The sequence below is a fragment of the Fusarium redolens genome (assembly GCF_020744475.1).
Source record: "Fusarium redolens strain MPI-CAGE-AT-0023 chromosome Unknown BKA55scaffold_3, whole genome shotgun sequence".
NCBI classification, from domain to species: Eukaryota; Fungi; Ascomycota; class Sordariomycetes; order Hypocreales; family Nectriaceae; genus Fusarium; species Fusarium redolens.
This window is the reverse complement of record NW_025763666.1, coordinates 3,211,459-3,231,539: the sequence shown is the minus strand read 5'-3', so window position 1 is coordinate 3,231,539 and position 20,081 is coordinate 3,211,459. Positions and strand designations below refer to the sequence as shown.

Genomic DNA, 20,081 nt, shown 5'->3' with positions numbered 1-20,081 from the left:
GAGGGTAGCGACCGCAGAGCATAAATCTCAATTCTTTTATATATAAACAGATTACTGTGAGAATTGCAGCATATTGGTTTTCTCGGGTTAATTAGGTTGAATCATCCAATCTGGGCTGAATCCCCATCTTGGTCCATATGGTCTAGACCTTGGCCTGACACAATGGATCGAGGAGGAAGGAGATTAGTTGAGGCGTAATTAAGCGCCACACGAGTCATGCACCACAATCGACTGATTCCACATCATACGTGGGGCATGTGGCAGTGACAGCGACAGGGGTCACATTGGTGGTAGTCGTGCATTTGTCCTCGAGGGACTGCTGTAGGACCCTTGTGGCAAATTACATACCCTTAATTGTGGGGGAAGTGCGCCACTGGTGTCTTATGGGAGTCTACGGATGCATTGGGGCAATAAGGTTGAATACCTGGTGTGCATCTTTTTGAGCTGCTAGCTTCTTTAGTCCTGCTGCTATGTGCATATCAGCTCTCACATGCCAACTTGAGACGGACTACTGTTACATCAGCCACAAAAAGGTGAACCGCCTTTTGTGAAGGCTTCGTTCTCGTCACTAACTGCCTACCAATAGAGAAGAAGCCATAAACTTACTTCAGAATCCTTTTGCATAGAACGCAAAAGAAGTCATATTACCTCACCTCAACAGGCTTAGTATACAAACGTTATTTTGACTCTAGTACCACAGTCTAGGTATGCGGCCGTTTACCCTGCTGTGAAGCACCCGCGGTTCCTAGACTAAGGGGAGGTGTATATACACCTGTAACACTGGTAACGATCCGCTGTAGTGCACGTCCTCCATCTTCTGCTTTCTTCGAATTGTTTGCTATTCCCGTGTTGTGGTTGGTGTTTTCTGCCTTGCGTCTAAATTCGTGCCGAAACTTCCTTCACTGACGTACATTCTTTTACCCATATCGTTCTACCTTATGAGAACTGCGTGAGGAGCATCTGAACTGCAAACAAGATGCTTACGCCTCGTGAGCATGCGACAGCCGTGAACAAGGCACCGATAGTTCGGGCCATGACGGCATTACTGATGGTTATTTCAATTCTGGCTGCTACCGTACGAATAGTGACGAGGGTGACGACAGTGGGAAGTCTCAGTTTGGATGATGGACTCGTCGCTGCATCAACAGTAAGAACACTTCTCCCCCGGAGAACACAACATAATGTCACACATTATTGACGTCGACGAATTAGGTCTTGGCTATTATCCAGTCAATTATCGTCATATTCGAGGGTTCAGCTGGTCTTGGCAAACGTGATGGTCTTGATAATGACCAGATTTCTCTTATCCTCAAGGTATATGATATCCTTTATCGACAGATTCTAGATCGCCAGACAGTTAACAAACCATGTGAAATACAGGGTCAATACGCATCCAACATTCTGTTCATCACCGTTCTCTTCCTCACCAAGATCTCGGCGACAAGAACGATTCGGAGTATGGCACCTCGAGAACGTCAACGGTTGATCCTGATTACCGAAGGAGTCATCAGTCTCTGGGCTCTGGGTTCAATCGTAGCGTCTCTGTTTGAGTGCAGTCTACCAAAGCCGTGGGACTATATTCACGGCAAATGCTTCAATCGTGTGAGTTGCACTACCCCTTCCTCAGCGCAGCAGCGATGATCCTTATTTCTAATCGATATAGGTATTTTTTTGGATCGTGGTCGACATTGTCAACATTATGACTGACATTATCATCACGGGAATCCTGATTGGCATGTTCAAGAGTCTTCAGACCTCAAGGTTTAAGAAATACCTAGTAATTGGAGTATTTGGATGTCGCATTCTGTGAGTTTATCAATTGATAACGAAACCGATAACAGCAGCTGACGGTATCCAGGATTACTCCAGCCATCATCTGCCACATCTACTACTTTCACAAAGCTACAGAGCTTAACAATCCCTTATTTGACATGTGGGCGCCAACTGTGATTGTACAGGTTATACAATGCATGAGCATTATGGTAACATGCGTTCCCTTCCTCAAGCCGTTCATGGATAGCCTTGAATCAGGACAAATGAATGCTGGTGATGGATTGCAAACACGAACCAAGGGCAGCGACTCTAGGAGCCGAACTGGCGATACAGCGCCACGGACTCTTAGAGGGATTACCACTCTAGCCTCAAACGCTTCATACCGAAGGCAAAATTACGAAATGGTCGATGCGGACAATTGGGGCGCAAAAAAGGATAAGGGGACAACAGCCACAGCCACGGCAGTAACAACGGAGCCAAGTCGCCCTTGGGACGGGCAGAGTCATACGAGTCAGTCGGTACTTGTGCACCAGACCTGGCAGGTAGAGATTGAGAGGCAGAACAGTACATCGGAGCTTACTGGGTAGTTCATCCTTCAATGCATATAAACGTATTTATATAACATCATTTCAAACAGCTATAATCACAGTGTTATAGTAACTGAAGCATCACGATCCACGCGTCGTGTAGTCACTAATGACTAAATCAGATATCCTTATTCCAATCTTTATATCACTTACATTGACTACTAATACAGCTCATATAAACATAAACGGAGGATTTATACGAGGGAAGAAGGTTTAAGTTATGGAAGCTTCTGTAAGTCTCCTGACCTCACTGGTGTGGTATGCCCTCACGATGCCCCTGGTCCCATCATCTAACCACCTCATCTCATCCCTATATCGTTAAGCCGTGTGGCGGCGGCGGGCATAAACTCTGATACTTAACCCCCTACTAGGACCATTTTATGTGAGGGTCGGGTAGGCCGGGCCGTGAGATTAGTGTCGGACGAGTATTAGAGTTCATACCCACCGCCGCCACACGGCTTGACTACCGACTGGTACTCTCTGTCGTGCCACACTGGGGGGAGACCCAACGGGCGCAAATTACGCATTTGAGTAAACGCCACCATGGCTGATTCATGCCAGAACGATGAGACAGCCCCATGCAGAATTAAGTCGACACAGTAGTAGAGTTTATGTATGTATTTGCCATTACGTACCTGGCTGTTCCGCAACAGAAGACTCTTGGTCGAATATATTATGCGCGATATCCAATAAAAACGAGCTTACTATGTTTCTTACATTCTTGTCCACCCACATTCAGTATCACCTCCGATGCCAACTACTGCGTAAGCCGCTCCCTAATTATTTCATCCTCTTTCGTCGTAAGTTATTTCTTAGATTGGGCTCCGTTGGATGGGCAGAAACTGATGACTCTAGCGCGTATTATTTTTCATTGATCTTTATCTGCAGCACTTCATACAAGATGAGCGTCCCACGCGAAAGCCACGAGCTCAGTAACTTGAGCGCAGCCAAAACCGTAACACCCATAGTGGCCGTTATCTCCGGATCTACTGGCTTCGATCGCGATGACCTAGATCGCGAGCAACTAGCAAGATTGGGAAAGCGATCGGTCCTCAAGGTAGATGCCCTAATACACTCCCTTTTTCTGCTTTATGTGCACAGCGTATTCTTTCACGTTTTCCCTCTGGACTTGGAACTAATAATGTCTTTCCCAGCGAAATTTTAGTTATCTCTCAATCTTGGGATTTAGCTGTGCCGTCCTCGTGACTTGGGAAGGCATACTCATGAGCTTAGCGCCCGGTTTGGCAAACGGGGGCCCAAGTGGTCTTATCTACGGCTTTACATTCGTTTGGATTGGTAATCTTAGTGTGTTCTCTACCCTCTGCGAGCTTGTTTCCATCGCTCCTACTTCTGGCGGCCAGTACCATTGGGTGGCAATGTTGGCTCCTCGGTCTTGCTCTAAGTTTCTGAGCTATATCACGGGATGGCTGACTCTGGCTGGATGGCAGGGCACGTGTGCTGCGTCTAGCTACCTCACTGGCACTATGTTGCAGGGTCTCATTGCGTTTATGGTACCTTCATATACCGCTCAAACATGGCAAGGTACATTGATAGCCTGGCTGCTCATCCTCATCGCTATCTTCGTCAACACCGTCCTCAGCTCTATGCTCCCCAAGCTAGAGGGCATGATCTTGATTCTGCATATTATTGGCTTCTTTGCCGTTCTCATTTCACTAGTTACCTTTGGCGCTAACGGCGATGCCAAGGACATCTTCCTGGAATTTCGCAACACTGGTGGCTGGTCTACTCAAGGTTTATCTTGGTGTGTAGGGCTTCTGGGGAGCGTCTATTCTTTCGTTGGTAAGCACTCGACCCCAGTTAATTGGTTCTTCATAGAGAATAGCGACTAAATCAGCTGCTTAGGTGTCGACTGCTCTTTCCACGTAAGGTCCATCCCATATTATGCTCATTCCTCATCATCCCCTTTTGCTCAAGGCAACAGCTAATATGGTGTGCAGATGTGTGAGGAAGTCAAGAACCCTTCTGTGGCTGTTCCCCGATCTATTATGACCAGCATCGTGATTAATGGCTCCATGGGCTTAGCCATAGTTATCGCCATGCTGTACGGAGCAACCGATATCGACAAGGCCATCAACTCTGCCACTGGATACCCTTCCATCGAGATCATCTACCAAGCTACAGGATCTATGGGCGGAACTGCCGCTATCACCTCATTTATTGTTACCATGAGTGTCTCTTGCCTTATTGGCACTATTGCCGCTACTTCCCGTGTATTCTGGTGTTTCGCCAGAGACCACGGTCTGCCATTTTGGCCTACTCTATCCCAGGTAAGAACATCTATGAAATTTGCGGAGCGAGCGAAATATGTACTGCTGCATTATCCTTTGTCTTCCCCAGCTGATATGGAAAATTAGGTCGATTCCTGGACTGGCGTCCCCGTCTGGGCAATTGGCATTACTAGCATCATCTCCTGCCTTCTTGCCCTCATAAATATCGGCTCTACAGCCGTCTACAACGCGATTATTTCAATTGCCGTGTCGAGTCTTTACTCTTCCTACCTTATGGCTTCCAGCCTTCTCCTTTATCGCCGTGTCGGGAAAGGATTCAAGCTTCCAGATCCCAGCGCTTTCCCCGCCCTTGCCGATACGGGCGCCGGTGAAGGCCAAACTTTGGCCTGGGGCCCATGGCATGTTCCTGGTGTTTTTGGGATCATTAACAATACATATGCCTGTCTCTATCTGGCTCTCATCTGGTTCTTTAGCTTCTGGCCTCCTACAGCAAACCCCAACGTAGCTAGCATGAACTTTGCTGTCCTAATAACCGGCTGTGTTTTCATCTTTAGTGTTATCTACTACTTGACTTGGGCTAGGCGGGAGTACAAGGGGCCTATTGTTGAGAACTTGAGTGAATAGAATCAGATCAACACCGTTGGGGCACGTGGTGTTTTACAGTGGTTTTATCGGGAAGGCCCTACAAGGGTAATAGATTGATTGAGAATTAACTTTAACTGCGTTTAGGTCTAAGATTATTGAAGTAAAGTGTCGCAGGGTAGGCATGATCTTCACGGCCTCAAGAAACAACTGCATTAGTAATCTAGCTATATGCTTTAAGTAACTCTGCGGAATGGAATACCCCGCACAAGCGATAACTTAAGACAACAATCAATCAACATATTTGCTGCTGCTCATCATATTCACTCTAACCCTTTAAGCACGCTCAGTGCGACATAAAGTTTCTCCACTGAATAAATATCTCTCCACCCCTGTCGAGGCTAAGACTACTTTGGGCTCAAACAGGGATCACAACATCAATCTTACTCATCCAGGTTGAAGGCCCACCCACCAACTCGGCCCGAGTGATGATCCGCCCCTGTTTCTGTTCATCCCGTCGAGATCTTGATCCACCATCGTCACTGCGTTGACAGGAATTGCGTCTCTTTGACATATTAACCTTGTCTTTCCTCCTGGAAGCCACAAGCTGCTAGTTTCCGTCTGCACCCTCAGCCTTTGTTTCGCGCCCCGTGCTTCCCGGGTTGCGATCGAGGGCCTCTTCTCGCTTTCGTTTCGTGCTGAGGCATTCAAGTTATTCACCTGGGCGATGTCTTCTTAAATCACACAATCACTCTGTCACCACTCCCGCCGTTATCTTCAAGCTTCTATCGCATCTTCTACTTCCTGCTAGTGAACCAGGTTTCGGATCGACCTGAGCCTTATTCTGTCCCTACAACGTAAGATATTCCTGGTCCTTCTGCCATCAGCAAGATCAAGGTTGTCACGTGAAGGCAATGAACAAAGAGTAACCCGAGTTCACGATCACCATTTATCCCAATGAGATTTATTCCACTCCCAGAACACCCATTCATCACAAGCCCAAGTCCGCAGCATACTTCCACGCGCCTTTTCCGCGTCTCTCAATGCGCGCTACAGTTCCTCGCATTCCATTTGTCGAGTTCGTCCGGGTCAGATTCACGAACCAGCCTCTTATTCCACCACTTCATAGCCGAGCGAGGATCTTAGTAGCCGACGAACTGAACTTGGTACTCAGGCAATTCACTATCGCATCTCTCGGCATGGATCTTAAAGACGCCAGCCTTTTCACCGTTGCAGCCGCAGTTGTTCCTACGCCCGCCCTGGCGCTTCCAGTAATTTCGTATGAGGGCCTCATCCATACCTTGAATGCAACGATCTCGGAAATATGCGCGTTACGTTTCCTTGACACGAGAGCCGTGTCCCATAGTCCACTCGATGTTAAACATAACGCTATGCTGGACGGTATCGCCGAACGTGTCTTTGGTCTTGTTTTCGGTCTTATTGTATGCAAATCCAAAGGAAATACATCGACGATATATACTCGTTGGCATTTTCGAGATATTCTTCAAGTTAGCCTGGGATACTGTAGGAGGTGCGCGTGTTGGGAGGCTTACCAGTGGTGTTGCTAAGGACAGGGGTTTGAAGTTCTTGGTCTTTGCGTGTATTGCGGATGCTCCTGAAGGGAACAGCTTGAAGGGAACTGGCTGGGCGCGCTAGAGACGAGGTAGAGATAACAATGAAAGGAACAGACTTATGGTGAAAGGAGGAAGGCTTGTTCTTCGTTGGCTCTTCGTTCGTTTTGATGCGCAAGAGCCCTGAAGGTCATGTGCAGGGTCTGTGAATCACCGAGGGAGACTGCTGACGTTCCTCTGGTCGGATCAAGGCCCTAAGAAGTGGGGTGTATTGTAAGAAGAACACTTACCCCCATACGCTTATAATGAGGGACGAGTCCTCTACAGCAGCATGCCACGATAAGTCTACCGCCTGTAGACATTTTCACACTCAGGCACTCGGCAGAGTGCCCGTAGAAAAATATTTTCATGAACTGATGATCAGAATGCAATGGTCCAAGCAGGGTGCCGAGTCGTAGTCGAGCTTATATTGAGGTAGACTATAAGTCTCCTCTTTTCTCCTGATCTGACGGATAGAATGGAGTAGCTACTTGTAGCTCGTTTTGTCTAACCTCTTTATCGCTGGTCATGATGGCCTTAACGGGCCACACATAGGTGGTTAAAAAGCTTAAAAGGCCCTTTCCACTCAAGGTAGAGAGGGCGATAAGTCTTCGTTTAATATTCAGTGTGCTTAAACCCAATACTAGAGTCAACCGTTAGTCTCTTCTTGGCGACTGGTGCGGCTGGGCAAGGAAACAGTTGTCCGGGAGCTACTAAGCATGGAACTGGGAAGACCGCATCGATCCGAGCTTCAGTCTGGGTAACCTCGACCTGATACAAACGGCCACTAAGTTCATTGACGAGGTTTTTTATTAAGCGCAAGCTGAGTATCCCTAACGAGGCCACCGCTTCCATTCGTACTCCCACCGCTCCCTAGAAGTGGCCTGCGCACGTACCTAATCCTCTTATCTATCAGGGTCTTCGCCACTGACCTCAATAATCTCGACTTTTGTCGAGGACTAGGTTTTTCTCCGTTATGGAAGGAGACCTTGCGGGCTGAGGATTGGGCTAAGCCTATAGGTGACGCCACGCCACATCCCCTCTTGGCTTCAAAGTTTGAGGCCCGTTCTTATCCCTGCTGCATTCCTTGTTACCCTCGACGGTGACCGGATGTGACACCTGCGTCTATGGAAACTCGAATGCAGAGGATATAACCTGTGCAGCAGCTTCAACATCCTGCTCTCATCCTCTTTATCTCTGGTTCTAATGGTCTCAATAGTAGGTAAAACGCAGGCAGCATGACTGGACTCCAAGAGATGATCTTTGGCATCGTTCGTCGGTTGTCTGAGCTAGTGAGAACCATTTGAATGTCGCCGCCAAGATTCATTCTTCTACTCAATTTTATGGCTATGGTGAAGTGAGATGGTGTTATGCCGGGAAAGAGTAATGAAGTTGGTTCCGTATGAAGTTGGAGTCCATTCTTAACGGCCCATGCATAAGACGAGGTTACCTTTTGGTCCATTGCGTATCGTGGCTATTACTTCTATTTACGCTTAAGTCGATGGTCTCGGTGATCTTTTGAATGTTGTATCAAGGAGACAAACTCCTTGTCTTTGGCGACGAGAAGGAACATCGAACCTACCTATCCGACCTCATTAACTTTGACCTCAAAACTGCCCACTGGACCCAACCCCAAGTTTTGGGCCCCAACATAACTCTTGCTGGCCATCTCATAAACCATAAGAATTTTGTACTACACAGCGACCCGAGGTTTGAGGGTTGAGACGACCCCAAACAGGCATGTCCGCTAAGGTAGTCATACTACAACCGTTTTGAGTTCTCTGCCAACATATCTAGGTCACCACTCCTGGGAAGGTAACGACCAAGTCCCAATCCGTTGTCGTCCCTGCTAATACGCCACTCTCGCCGTCCAGACGAAGGAGTTCGCCTGGTCATTTAGTGATATCACCAGAAAGCATGGTGATTAACACAACCAAAAAGGCTCACAACCCAAAGATAAAAACAGCGAAAATGCCATCAGAAAACTTAAAGAGAACCGACGTCTTCCGTGGACACGCGAAGCTCCCGAAACACGACTACAGGGCAACATATAGATAACGTTGCCCTTGCAACCCCTGCCGGCAAAACCACGAGCCTGAGATGCGCGAGGATCGCGACCTCATCTTGCACAATGAGATCTAACCCAACTGAAGTGATGGGCAATCGTCCGGACCAGCTGAGATTCCGTCCACCTCGTTAGCCAAACTCATCCATCTCTCCAATATGCAAGTGAGGTTTCTAGAGCACTATTGCCAGAGATTGCAGATGACGCTACCTAACACCTCGATTGTCCTATTCTGCATGTTTGCGTCCAAGCCAGGATTGGGCTTGGGGTCGAGGCGAAGCAAGCCCCGTACACCTCCCCATCACAAGAAGCGACCCCAATCATCAACCACGACTAGCTCATCCTTCGACAACAAAGAGGCGACCCAAACCGCCTCGTGGAACAATCTGCTCCAATTCCTTCTACCGCCTTCAATGAACGCAAACACGGTGACTTCTGGACCCTCAAACAAGCCTTGGCAAGAAACGACGCCGACGTGGCCTTAAATCAGGGCATGGCAGTATGCTAACACACGGCCAACATCAGTTTTGTCGCTGCTGCAAAAAATATGTCCATTCGAGTAGCTACAGCTGCAGAATTGACAACTGACGCTATGCATATCTAGCTGTTAACAAGGAAAACGAAACCAGCTCTCGAGCAACTCGGCAGCTGCTTCGGCGGCATGGCTTCCGGTGCTATATCACCTAGCCGCCTATGAAGTTGACGATAGCAGCACTTTTCCAGAGCAGTGTCTAGGGCTTATGGTGACTATTCTAGTCATTCTGCAATGGTGCTTTGCCATAATGCTATCTGCTAACATAGTCACGTATCCCTATATTAAGCCAGCAGGAGTGCAAATTAAGTTATTCTAGGTCAAGACTAGCTAGGATAGTATCTTAAAATAAAATCAGGCTCTCTTAAAGGTTTAGTTATATAAATATATTCTTTAAGTTATAAGCCTAAAATATTAAGTAGGGGTTTTAGTAATAAGTAATTATCTTTCCTTATTATATTTATATTTAATAGGAGTTTACCTTTTATATAATTAATACTTAAAACTATAAAAGAAATTTAATAAGGATATTATAAGATAGGTAAAAGGCTTAATACTTATTATTAGTAGCTTAATAACTAGCTTTTAATTATTCTTAATAAGTATAAGATTTTATATAAATAAGGTTATATAAGCTAGGAATCTCTTATTAGGTATAATTAGGTAATATTTTATAGGCTATTAATATAATAATATTATTATATAAATCTCTAAACTAGTTTAAAAAAAGACTATTTATAAAAGCTAGTATAAGTAAGTAACTTTTATTAAGGAAAAATATAAGTATATTAAAGCAGATATTACTAATAGAGAATAATCTAATTAATTTATATTATATATATACTAGATCTAAACTATAGGGTTAAATAATCTAGTTAGTAAAGGTATTACTCTTATATAGTAGAAAGAATAATAAGCAGAACTGGTTAGGAGGCCGAATAGCTAAAAGACTTTTTGGCCCTAAACCAGATGCTATTAATATCTTACTGGCGCGTGATAGTTATAGATTTTGAGGAAAGGGAAGCCTGTGTCTTTCGGAAGGAAAGTGGCTTAGGTGGTCGATCAGAGAGGAAACTGCCGCACCGAAAGAGGCTTAAGAGAATTAATAATCAGGTCTAACGATGAAAAGCCCTCTCGTAAAGCCAGGTTGAGTACTAGACCGGGTTTCAGTATCTGATACAGTTGTATCATCACCTACGGCAGGAGCACTGATTTCACATACTCATATCGCAAGATGACAATATATAATACTAATACATACTCGCGTAGCTCGGCCACTGAGTCCTTATTAATTTACTAGTTGTAGTACTATGAATACAATGATAGGGCTACAGCATGTTCATACCCTTATACACTGTTCTTTTCTTCGACTATCAAAGCTTTCTAGTTTTTAAGTTCTCTTTGAGGAGGCTCAGTCTGTGCAAGGAACTGTTTTAGCAATGGATCGAGTCTTGTGACCTTCATGATGGCTCTTTCTTTGGCTTTAAAATGACTTCGTATATCATATTGGTCACTCCCGGTGATCAAAAGCGCTGGGCTCCGCCGAAGTCGCTGAATAGTTCTCCGGCTCAATTGAGGAAGAGATTGGATGGCATCCATGAGCATAACGGCGTTGTGGCGTGATGGAAGCACGATTGTGGGTCTGCACGGTTTGTACGCGAAACGGACGGACGTTGATGAGATAGGGATGCGGAATGGGTCTTCGTACTCGTCTCCCAGCCTCGGAGGATAGAATCTCCAGTGTAAGGCATATGCCAAATCATCGCCACCCTGTGCCCATCGGGGGCCTGTGAGATCTACGAGGCACTGCAACGCTTCTTGGCATCTGCGGTTTCTTGATTTGGGTCGCATCTGATGCGGGTCCTCTTTATTAAGGACAAATCGTGACCATAACTGCTGAAAATGATCGGCACGGCTCTGAAACTGCTCATCGCTCAAGATCAGAGAGACGGTAACTGGCGATATGAGGGGATTGCGGCATTGATAGTCATCTATCGAGGCCCAGGAGCATCCCATATTACTCTTTGGTGGCGAAAAATACGGAGCCCAGAACTGTATTCAGAAAAACGATGGCTGATCCGTGTACCAGGTTCCCGAACTGGAATTCGTCCCAATCTCCTTAGTTCGATCGCTGTTAAAGGTAACCAGAATGGAATTCCCAATCATGCGACCGAATCGGACATCAAAAGGTCCCGTATAGTTCCCGAATTACTTCCTAAATCTCCACGAATCTTCGGTATAGCTTCAAAAAGCCGAGTCCATTCTAGGTTGGTCGATCTGGGCGGCTAAAAAGGCGCTGAAATACGAACTCGGACCAAGCGTCCTCGGGCGGCAGAAGCTTACGTGCTGCCTTCTAACAAGGTATTTCTTCCGGTGTCTGTTCGGATGGCGAACCTAGAAGAATATCGTTATGTATACCCTAAACTTCGCCATAGATTTCCCATATAGTCTGAGCAGTTACGATGTGGCCAACCTGGGCGACTGATTCCTCTTGACTCTGCCTTAAACGACGAATGCAAGGAAGTGCGTTGGGTTTTTCTGCGGTAAAACTTGACTCCAGTACTGTTGCATCTTTGAGAGCATATGTAAATGATACGCCCGAGCGACTTCTTCAACAGTTAGATGCGTGATACTTTCGACTAGCTCTACGGCCTTTTGGCTATGCCCACGGTCGAATTCAAGTCGAGCCTCTTGGACCACTGTTGTAGACAGTGCTCAACAGAGACTTTGTTTGTGGTAAAGAACTGGACATTTGGCTGGTGGATGAAACAGTTATGAACAGGATTCCGGGGTAGGTAGATCTGAACAAGGGTCTCTATGGCGATGTGTCCACCACTCCAGTCCATACAATGTTGGGGAATCCACGGCATCCCGGACTTAGTCACTGAATCGTCGAGTCCAAGACCGCGCCGCTCTAGTCGTGACCTTTTTTTGCCCATTGTGTACTGTCCATCGTGATTGCCAAATCCAGTTATCGTATAGGAAACGTTGCTCGGCATTGAGACAATGCATGAGAAGTCGACAAAAGAGCTGAGCAGTGCATAAAGCAAGAATTCGTTGAGGCGAGGATGTTGAAGCAAAAACGGGGTTGATTGTGTTGTTAGTTCTAAGTTACATGTGTCCGAGAGGAGCATAGCTCCTTACATAGTATCCACATCCAAGCCACCAGCAGATCGGACCACCTTCGCCGCACTGTCTCAACAAAATTATATCCGTTGGATACCGTAAATCACGTAGTTCATCCTGATTGCGTAGAATGTTTGGGATCTGTTTTATCTTCTATACCAGATCCTGTCGATTCTCTGGCTGCATATCGCGATATCGTGTTTTCAAATGAGTAGCAACCTCATCGGCTATAGAGGGAAACCTACAAACCTGATACACGAGAAGGCGGTATATAGAGAGAAGAATATTGGGATAAATTGCACTACATGCTTCATATTGTAAATTAGAAGCCATAATAGTGATTACTATAATGAATTAGTTGCTGATAGTATGATCTGAATAAAGATTATGCTTTGATTAATAATAACACTATTTAGTAGTATATAATACTTAATAGCACTTTATGCAATAGGACGCGTCGCGTTCTATAATAAACCCCTATTCTGATCAGCACTACCCTTCCTGTGTGTAGAGTAATATAAAATTAACTCTATACCCTGGCAATAATCAACCCTACTAGATTTAAAGTGGGTTAATAAAATCAACTCTAGTAGAGTTGATTTAATCATTAGTTACTGGGTCCGTTCGGGACGTAAATGCTCCGTCGTGGTGGCTCAGTAGTGGTGCGAGGTGGGATATTGTTAGGCAGCAGCTTACGATCAGCGGTTCCAAAAGTGATTGCGAAGGTGGGAGAGAACTCATTGGGGTTGGAGATAAAAGGCTGACAAAATTACGGAAGTGACCTCTCTAGGCTGGTTGCAATTAAGTGGCGTTACTAAAGAGAAGCTGGTGGGCACGAGGTCCTCGTCGACGTTGTTCGTGGGACAACGTGGAATGAGGAGAAGTACTGACATCTCCGAAAGAACAACGAGCGTGACACCATTCTCGACGGAACTAAGCACCAAGGCCCTGAAGGAAGAGCTCGATTATGCTGCCGGTGTTGGCGCACAACTTCCAAGGCTGAGCCCAGGCCGACCACCCCGAAGCCGCATGCGACAATGTTGAAGGATATGTGAACGTATGCGCCAGAGCCTCTAGGGCCCTGCGCCTCGAAGTGCCTGAGAACAGTAAACAACTTCCGTGATCAAAACTACACCATATTCCGCCTCATATTTCACTCAGACACTACACCAAAAACCGAGCTAGAGACAGTCCTTGAACACAAACCTCCAGTGTACCTCCTGCAGCGACAAAGCCGCAGTCTTTGCCTCCATAACACTCGTAGGAAGCGTAAGACTCGTTACGTGGCCAGACACGTCAAGGGCGACTGAGTTCATTGACAGCCGAGACCCATCGGGAGATTGACCGTGGTTGACCACAGATGCGCCCATTGAGGGAGCTGCCAGCCCTGGCTTCACATCCTTGCGCTTGTGCTCAACAGCCATGTTTGGATTCGGGGACTTGAGGGAATTGTCCTGCCTCTGTAAAGCTTATCATCATTTCTGTCATCTTGAGGCTGACATCAAACAAGGAAATCCGCGGAAGACCGATGTTTAATCACGAGCCAAGCCAGCTGCGTAGAACTTCGATCGCCGCTAGTTTAAGCTCAACAACATCCCCATTCCTCAGAATAATGCCGTTAGATCCATTAATAATAAATTGTCTCTTAAAATATCATAATAAGGGAGTAAAGGAGGTATTTTAAAGTAAATCCCTTGGTAAGATTTATGTTAAGAGAAGGATATAAGTCAAATTCAAAAGAGTATTAGTTAGTACTTGTCTGCTATCTTAAACGAGGGAAAGCCCCATCGTATAAGTATATAGATCATAAACATGCATTCTGGCCTCGCCACAGAGTAAATATATAATAAACCCATTTCAAGTACCATTTGCAACATCCCTTCAACATGTCATCAATTCGGGAGCTTCTCACCACTGGTTCTTATTTCAGGCGATGCAAAAGGGACCTGACTGTTCAGCTTTCCCAGTTGGGGATTAATATAAGATACCAGGCGTAAGTCTCCCCCACGTTGTATAGAGCAGCCAATATAGGTGTGAACACCAAGGCCGCCAGCAAGGGCCTTTGTATCACTAGAAAGAGTGAGCTGCATTCAATATAATGATAAACGCGCCTTGACTTACAACAAATTTCCCAGGCATCTGGAATATAACTCGGCACTCACTGACGCTGTTCGAAGATGTTGCCGCTGTCCGACCTGTTCCGTTAAGAAATCCTTCAAGACCTTGATGATTTGCTGATCATTCTTTGCATAATGTCGTACAGGAATATAAATCTTGACTTTTGGGGCTTCTACATTCATGCGAAACTCGACGTTGTAGAGAATACCGGCTGTTCTGTGGTCTTTGTAAGGGAGGGGGATATCGTCAGGCTTATTGTGCATGCCCGTTAAAGCATCCCAAAGCCGCCTCAGCCTCTTCATACCCGTCTCAAATTCGGGGCCCTGTATTCGGCCCCCTAGGGACATAGTCTCCTTGACGGAGCCAAAGTCTGTCCTTCTCTCCCGAAAGTAGATCTTAAGCCTGGCCTTTTCTAAAGGAACTAGGTCTAAAGCCAACATGTCTATCTCGGGCTCCAAGCCTGGATGCTGGTATACAAAGTCGCTGTAGATGTGTAAGGGGATCTGCATTCCGATTCTGCATCCAGGGGCAGATGTGATAGCATCTGCGATGACTATCAATTTGGACCGATGAGTTGCATGCGCCACAACGCCGGGGAAGAAGTACGCTTTATTCGTAATAGTTTTCTCGTTGAGGTCGAAAGCCCAAAAGAAGGTCGAACAGTGACCTTCTGGGTTTCTATCGGCCCAACTCCCATTAAAGCATGCTTCAAAGTGGTCAAGCAAAGCGGTCTCTATATCTGGATATGCCTTGAACAGGGCTTGCTTGAAGGCCGCCGCAGTTCCCTCGTTGTACCGATTTGTACCGGTACCAGCATCGGCTCCAATGGGTTCGATGGAATAGCGGATGGTGGGTTGGTCAACGCCGGTGTGGAAGTCCCAACTCAGTTCGATGGGAGTATGGTCGTCGGTCATGAAACTCTCCCAGCGCGGAAGTTCTGACCAAGGGGCAACGCCTAAATATGGCGTAACAAGATTTGCAATGTGATGAAGGATACTAACTTGGCTCTCATAACTGTACCCCGCACTATCTAGGAACGCTCCTAGCATGTAGCCAACGGTTTGGTACCAGTACTGCTGATGAGGCTCAGAGATGCCCTCCCACTTAGTTTTGACTAAGTGCCATGGTTTGGCTTCTTCTTGGAGGCGTTGCGAGGGAGTCATTTTCAGGCGAAGTCAGTTGAGTGGTTAACAAAAATGTTGATCATGAAATTTCTGCTGTTCAAACGTGTCCGCAGAGCACTTTATATAGGAATTCGTAAATCTCTATGGCAGATCTGGACGCATTTTGCCAACACTTGCCATCAGAAGATCGTTAAAAGCGGTGTAACGTCGTACTGAGGATAAAACGAATGAGAAAGGCAAAAGGGGATTCGGGCAAAATCCATCACGTGCATCCAATATTCAGCTAGACATGCTGCTGAGGCTTTTTAGGGATTGGAGCATTTAAGTTGATAGGGGCACGCTGATGCGTCCTGGGTCTGGCAGAGTGAGACACATACGCAAGAACTATGATATGATTAGAGACACTTATACAGGAAGCGTGGTCTGATTTAAGGTTTGCTTCAGCCTTCTCTATGAGCTAGAGTCATGACTATACACCTGATTTTGGTCCTGCAGCAGTTGCAATTTAATTATAACTGTTAATAGTATATGGTTGTGAATTATTAAGCTTCTCGAGGTTATTCAATACAAATGGCTTTTATTGGCTTCTCAGATGATGGTTGTAGCATTTCCTGTTCTTTTGAGTTGTGCCGCTGTTCAATGAAGTGTGCCCGGTGTAATCACATAAACATGCAGCCACACCAGAACCCGTCTGCTGTAACGATCGAGAATACTTAAGAAAACATGGGCCTCTACAAGGTTATTAAGTCTCAGCTCGTCATGGAAGATACCTTCCGGTCCGGACTCCCGTGGCTGAGTGGTGGGATTAGGGATCGACTATCGAGTCCAATCACAGAATTATGGTGTCCACCTGCAGTCGGCAAGACACAACTTGGTTGAGTTTTCGATGCATCGATTCCATTCTAGTGCATGTGAAAGCTCTGTGGAGTACTAGGCAGTACTTTCAACCACGTAGGTTTAGATGGATTCTGACACCCCTCAGAAGTCATGCTCCATAGGGTGTGAAACCGTTGGCAAAAGAACATGCTTTTCCCTTGCAGATGTACTGCACCTCGGAGCCGCAGGGTGGCCGACAGGTAATCTCCTCGAACCAAGTCCGAGGAACATGTTATGATTATCTCTGCGTAGAAGCGTGATCTACATATGTTTTGTATCGGGACCACAGAGCTCTTATCAGATCAGTGACGCGATTAAATTCGCTATTCGTTGTCAAACCAAGCTATATTCGATGTCTTGCAGGCACAAGATGCCGATTTACGAGTCGACGAAGCAGATCCTGATTTACTAAGTAGGTGTTCTGGAGCGGCACAGTGTCGTGTCTCTTGTCGTACACCTCACAGTCTACAAGTCATAGCGTCTCGTTACTTGCTTCCGGCGCGATCATCGATATACTCCGAGTTACGTTTATTTTGAGGATCTCTTTAGTGTAAAAATGGCACACATCACGTATATTGCTGAGTGTAATCACGCTGACGCACTGAGGTCGACGAAGATCCTGGCTATCAATGGCTTAGAAACACGCATAAAATAACATTGTGCAACGACACCTTTAGCCTTGCAAGATAACAATGTCATAATCATCTCCAGAAACCTGCAAACTAAGCTCAATCGTGTCCATCCTATCATCTATGTTGTAAATCTCGCAGAGCTCGCTATTATGGTAAACCCCATAAATCCCCTTCTCAAGTCCAGAAAATCGGGGTTGAAGTCTATCGTTTTTAATTAGCTTTGGATAAATCAATGCTGAGCCCACTGTGCACGTACTCTCTGGTCGTTCCGTCCCACGAACGTATTGTCATTGCAAGCGCCTTGCGTTTATCGTCCCAAGTTCCCCGAAGGAAGTCGACACCGCAAGATAAGTCGACGTTATCGACGAATGGACTTGTGGCGAAATGTGAGGTTGTCCATGGATCCGAATACATCTTGCGCTGGCCCTCGAATACATTAAGCCGCCCATAAGCTATTCCGGCATTTCCGCTAAAAGCATCAACGTTCGGTAAGCTATCATTTCCGGGTGCTGATGTTCGAAAAGGGTAAAATAAACCCCCCTGGTCCCAAGTTGGGTTAAAGGTAGAATCGACAAAAGAGAGTAAGCCATCCAAAGTATGTTGATCTCCCAACTCAGATACCCATTGAACTACATACCCAAACACAGATGGCGTTAACGGCCATACAGTCTGGGAGGTCTGTTCCTTGGAGGCAATCATCTCGGTTGCTTTAGCATAAGTCGAGGGCGCCATTGGATCTGCCCCCTCAGTCTTGACAAGTTCTCGAATCTGGAATGCTACTCGCGAGTTGCTTACGAGAACATGCTCAGAATTGGGTTTAGCGAGAAATCCCACAGACTGGCTCTTATAGGTATCATGGGCAACAGAGGTATTCCAAGCATTCATGAATGCACCAGTCCTGAAGATCATTAGTAACGCTATATGTATGTTATCTTAGAATAACATACCAGGCAGAGGACCATATGTCTTCGGAAAGCTGCTTTCGGTCTTGCTTTACACTTAAGAATTCGATAAAGAGCCCATTATCCTGAAACATGCCCTTCGTTTTCCATGCCAATTTGTATTTTTCGATAACCTCTCGCGACACGGAGGTGCCATCTCTGACATCATTATAGTGCAACGCAATCAACTATACTCGACATTAAATTCTCTGAGTGTTGCCTTCGGGATTTTGACGGTGAGCAACGTACCGGAAACTGGTTGCAATTGATGAAAATGCTATTCGGCTCGCAGCATACGCCCAGCCAGTTTTCCCGTTCCATCTCTGATATGATGGAGTTCTGTAAAGTTTTGCGGGTATAGCAAAATCTTTCAGGACCCATACCCCAGAACATAGGATCCCAATTAAACTCCAAGGCATCCTTCTCATTGTATTTATCGTCATCGAAGAGCATTGTATACAACGACACCATGAGGAGAAGGTGACCAGAGTACTATAAACGTGTTAACGTCTGTCACCTATTCTTAGAAGTCACCCGTTTCTTACCATAATGTTCTCTTTAGTGACTGGATTTGCCCAGGGTTTTCTCAGTTCCGTAAGATCAGGATCGATTCGCTTTCCACTATGGCTTGTCATAAACCAGTATCCCCACACGTCGCGTAGTAGCATTTTGTGGATAAGCTTCTCCATTAAGACCTTGAATACAGACCTGAGGAGTGGCAGTCTGTGATAATGAGTCAATGCTGAGGCATATACCATAGTTGCGAGCTGGTAGCGATATGCATCGAGCCATTCTTGACCTGGCTTTTGACACATCATATGACGCCATTCGCCATCACGTTGAGTTGCCAAATTATGGAAATGCCGCAGATGACCGACTTGTTCGCGAGATAGCTTCGGATAGTTCGCTAAGAACGCCTCGTCAAGCGTGTTAGAAAAGTCATAGCCTTGTGACCCCAATATTGTGGCTCCAGGTTTACTATGATCATCATAGCTAGGCGTAGCAGCTCTACATGGGGATTGTTAGCATCGATTATTTGGATCTAGTACGTTGGCTATGTAAAGACAGGTGATATGGGGAAATAAACTCACTCGGAGTATGTTGAGTCCATTATATGGAAATTCTGTTAATAAAGTTGAATTTTATGCTAGGTAAATGCCTGGTGTGCAAAGATTCCGACATCTAGCTGCCTCACACATTCTTATAGCCATCTCAACAACCCTAACACGAAGCAGGTTTTATGTCACAGGAGTTAATGGTACATCTTAGGTGAGCTGACTCGATTGAATCGGGTAGATTTGGCAATCGTCGATTAGCGGTTGACTGACGTGTACGTCAGGACTACCGCCGAGCTGCTTAACGGCCTTTCGACCATTGCTAGAAGGAAAGGGACATGTGTCGACTTCCATTTTATTGGCTCAAGCCAGGACTAGCATTTGGAAGGTTGTATGGTAGCTCTAGACTGGAGATATGCATTTGGTATCTTGTGGATGGGGGGCAACGGGGCTATCTCATGATATCGGAGTCTATCAGCTTAGAATTCAGTCATGGTGATCTGATGCAAAGGAATAAGAGGAAAGAGTAAAAAGGGAATGGGGGGGGGGGGGGGGAGGGAGATTATCAAAAGAAAGAGGGAAGGGGAAAGAGAAAATAGTAAAGAGCGAAGAGTAAAGTAGAAAAATCAAGAACTGCCTCTACATTCAAGCTCATGTGAGACCAAGCCACATTGGGTGAAGCCGGGAATGAGGTACCGGACTTAATCGAGTGAACCGTGCCTCGCGGCACGCGAGCCGCCTGCAGATACACCAAAAGAGGATATGCTGTTCCTAACATACATTATGCCATTCCACTCTAAAACCATGTTTA

At 46.0% G+C, this 20,081-nt stretch overlaps 6 protein-coding genes across 6 annotated transcripts; 2 read left to right on the top strand and 4 right to left on the bottom strand.

Annotated features, from left to right (window-relative positions):
• Positions 1–976: 976 nt before the first annotated feature.
• Positions 977–2,360, top strand: BKA55DRAFT_672528 (uncharacterized protein; the record flags this gene model as incomplete). The annotated part of the gene is made up of 5 exons (XM_046197996.1): positions 977–1,147; positions 1,213–1,314; positions 1,381–1,602; positions 1,664–1,806; positions 1,859–2,360. 5 exons carry the CDS (start codon positions 977–979, stop codon positions 2,358–2,360), a joined length of 1,140 nt encoding a protein of 379 aa, XP_046054482.1.
• A 728-nt stretch (positions 2,361–3,088) lies between these two features.
• BKA55DRAFT_661039 (amino acid/polyamine transporter I) lies at positions 3,089–5,386 on the top strand. The gene is made up of 6 exons (XM_046197572.1): positions 3,089–3,160; positions 3,216–3,417; positions 3,515–4,160; positions 4,224–4,243; positions 4,319–4,648; positions 4,736–5,386. The coding sequence occupies exons 2-6, from the start codon at positions 3,262–3,264 to the stop codon at positions 5,231–5,233; spliced, it is 1,650 nt and encodes a 549-aa protein (XP_046054481.1). The 5' UTR covers positions 3,089–3,160; positions 3,216–3,261; the 3' UTR covers positions 5,234–5,386.
• A 5,404-nt stretch (positions 5,387–10,790) lies between these two features.
• Positions 10,791–12,385, bottom strand: BKA55DRAFT_719444 (uncharacterized protein; the record flags this gene model as incomplete). The annotated part of the gene is made up of 1 exon (XM_046200965.1): positions 10,791–12,385. A coding segment is annotated over exon 1 (624 nt), but the record flags the coding sequence as incomplete, so codon positions are not given.
• A 925-nt stretch (positions 12,386–13,310) lies between these two features.
• On the bottom strand, positions 13,311–13,948 carry BKA55DRAFT_535661 (uncharacterized protein; the record flags this gene model as incomplete). The annotated part of the gene is made up of 3 exons (XM_046189723.1): positions 13,311–13,315; positions 13,416–13,621; positions 13,731–13,948. 3 exons carry the CDS (start codon positions 13,946–13,948, stop codon positions 13,311–13,313), a joined length of 429 nt encoding a protein of 142 aa, XP_046054479.1.
• A 693-nt stretch (positions 13,949–14,641) lies between these two features.
• On the bottom strand, positions 14,642–15,805 carry BKA55DRAFT_502838 (aromatic prenyltransferase; the record flags this gene model as incomplete). The annotated part of the gene is made up of 1 exon (XM_046186959.1): positions 14,642–15,805. The coding sequence occupies one exon, from the start codon at positions 15,803–15,805 to the stop codon at positions 14,642–14,644; it is 1,164 nt and encodes a 387-aa protein (XP_046054478.1).
• Positions 15,806–17,315: 1,510 nt separating this feature from the next.
• Positions 17,316–19,366, bottom strand: BKA55DRAFT_672526 (uncharacterized protein; the record flags this gene model as incomplete). The annotated part of the gene is made up of 6 exons (XM_046197995.1): positions 19,307–19,366; positions 18,761–19,223; positions 18,465–18,707; positions 18,222–18,403; positions 17,531–18,172; positions 17,316–17,475 (listed from the first exon to the last, which is right to left on the bottom strand). Exons 1-6 carry the CDS (start codon positions 19,324–19,326, stop codon positions 17,316–17,318), a joined length of 1,710 nt encoding a protein of 569 aa, XP_046054477.1. The 5' UTR covers positions 19,327–19,366.
• Positions 19,367–20,081: the final 715 nt, after the last annotated feature.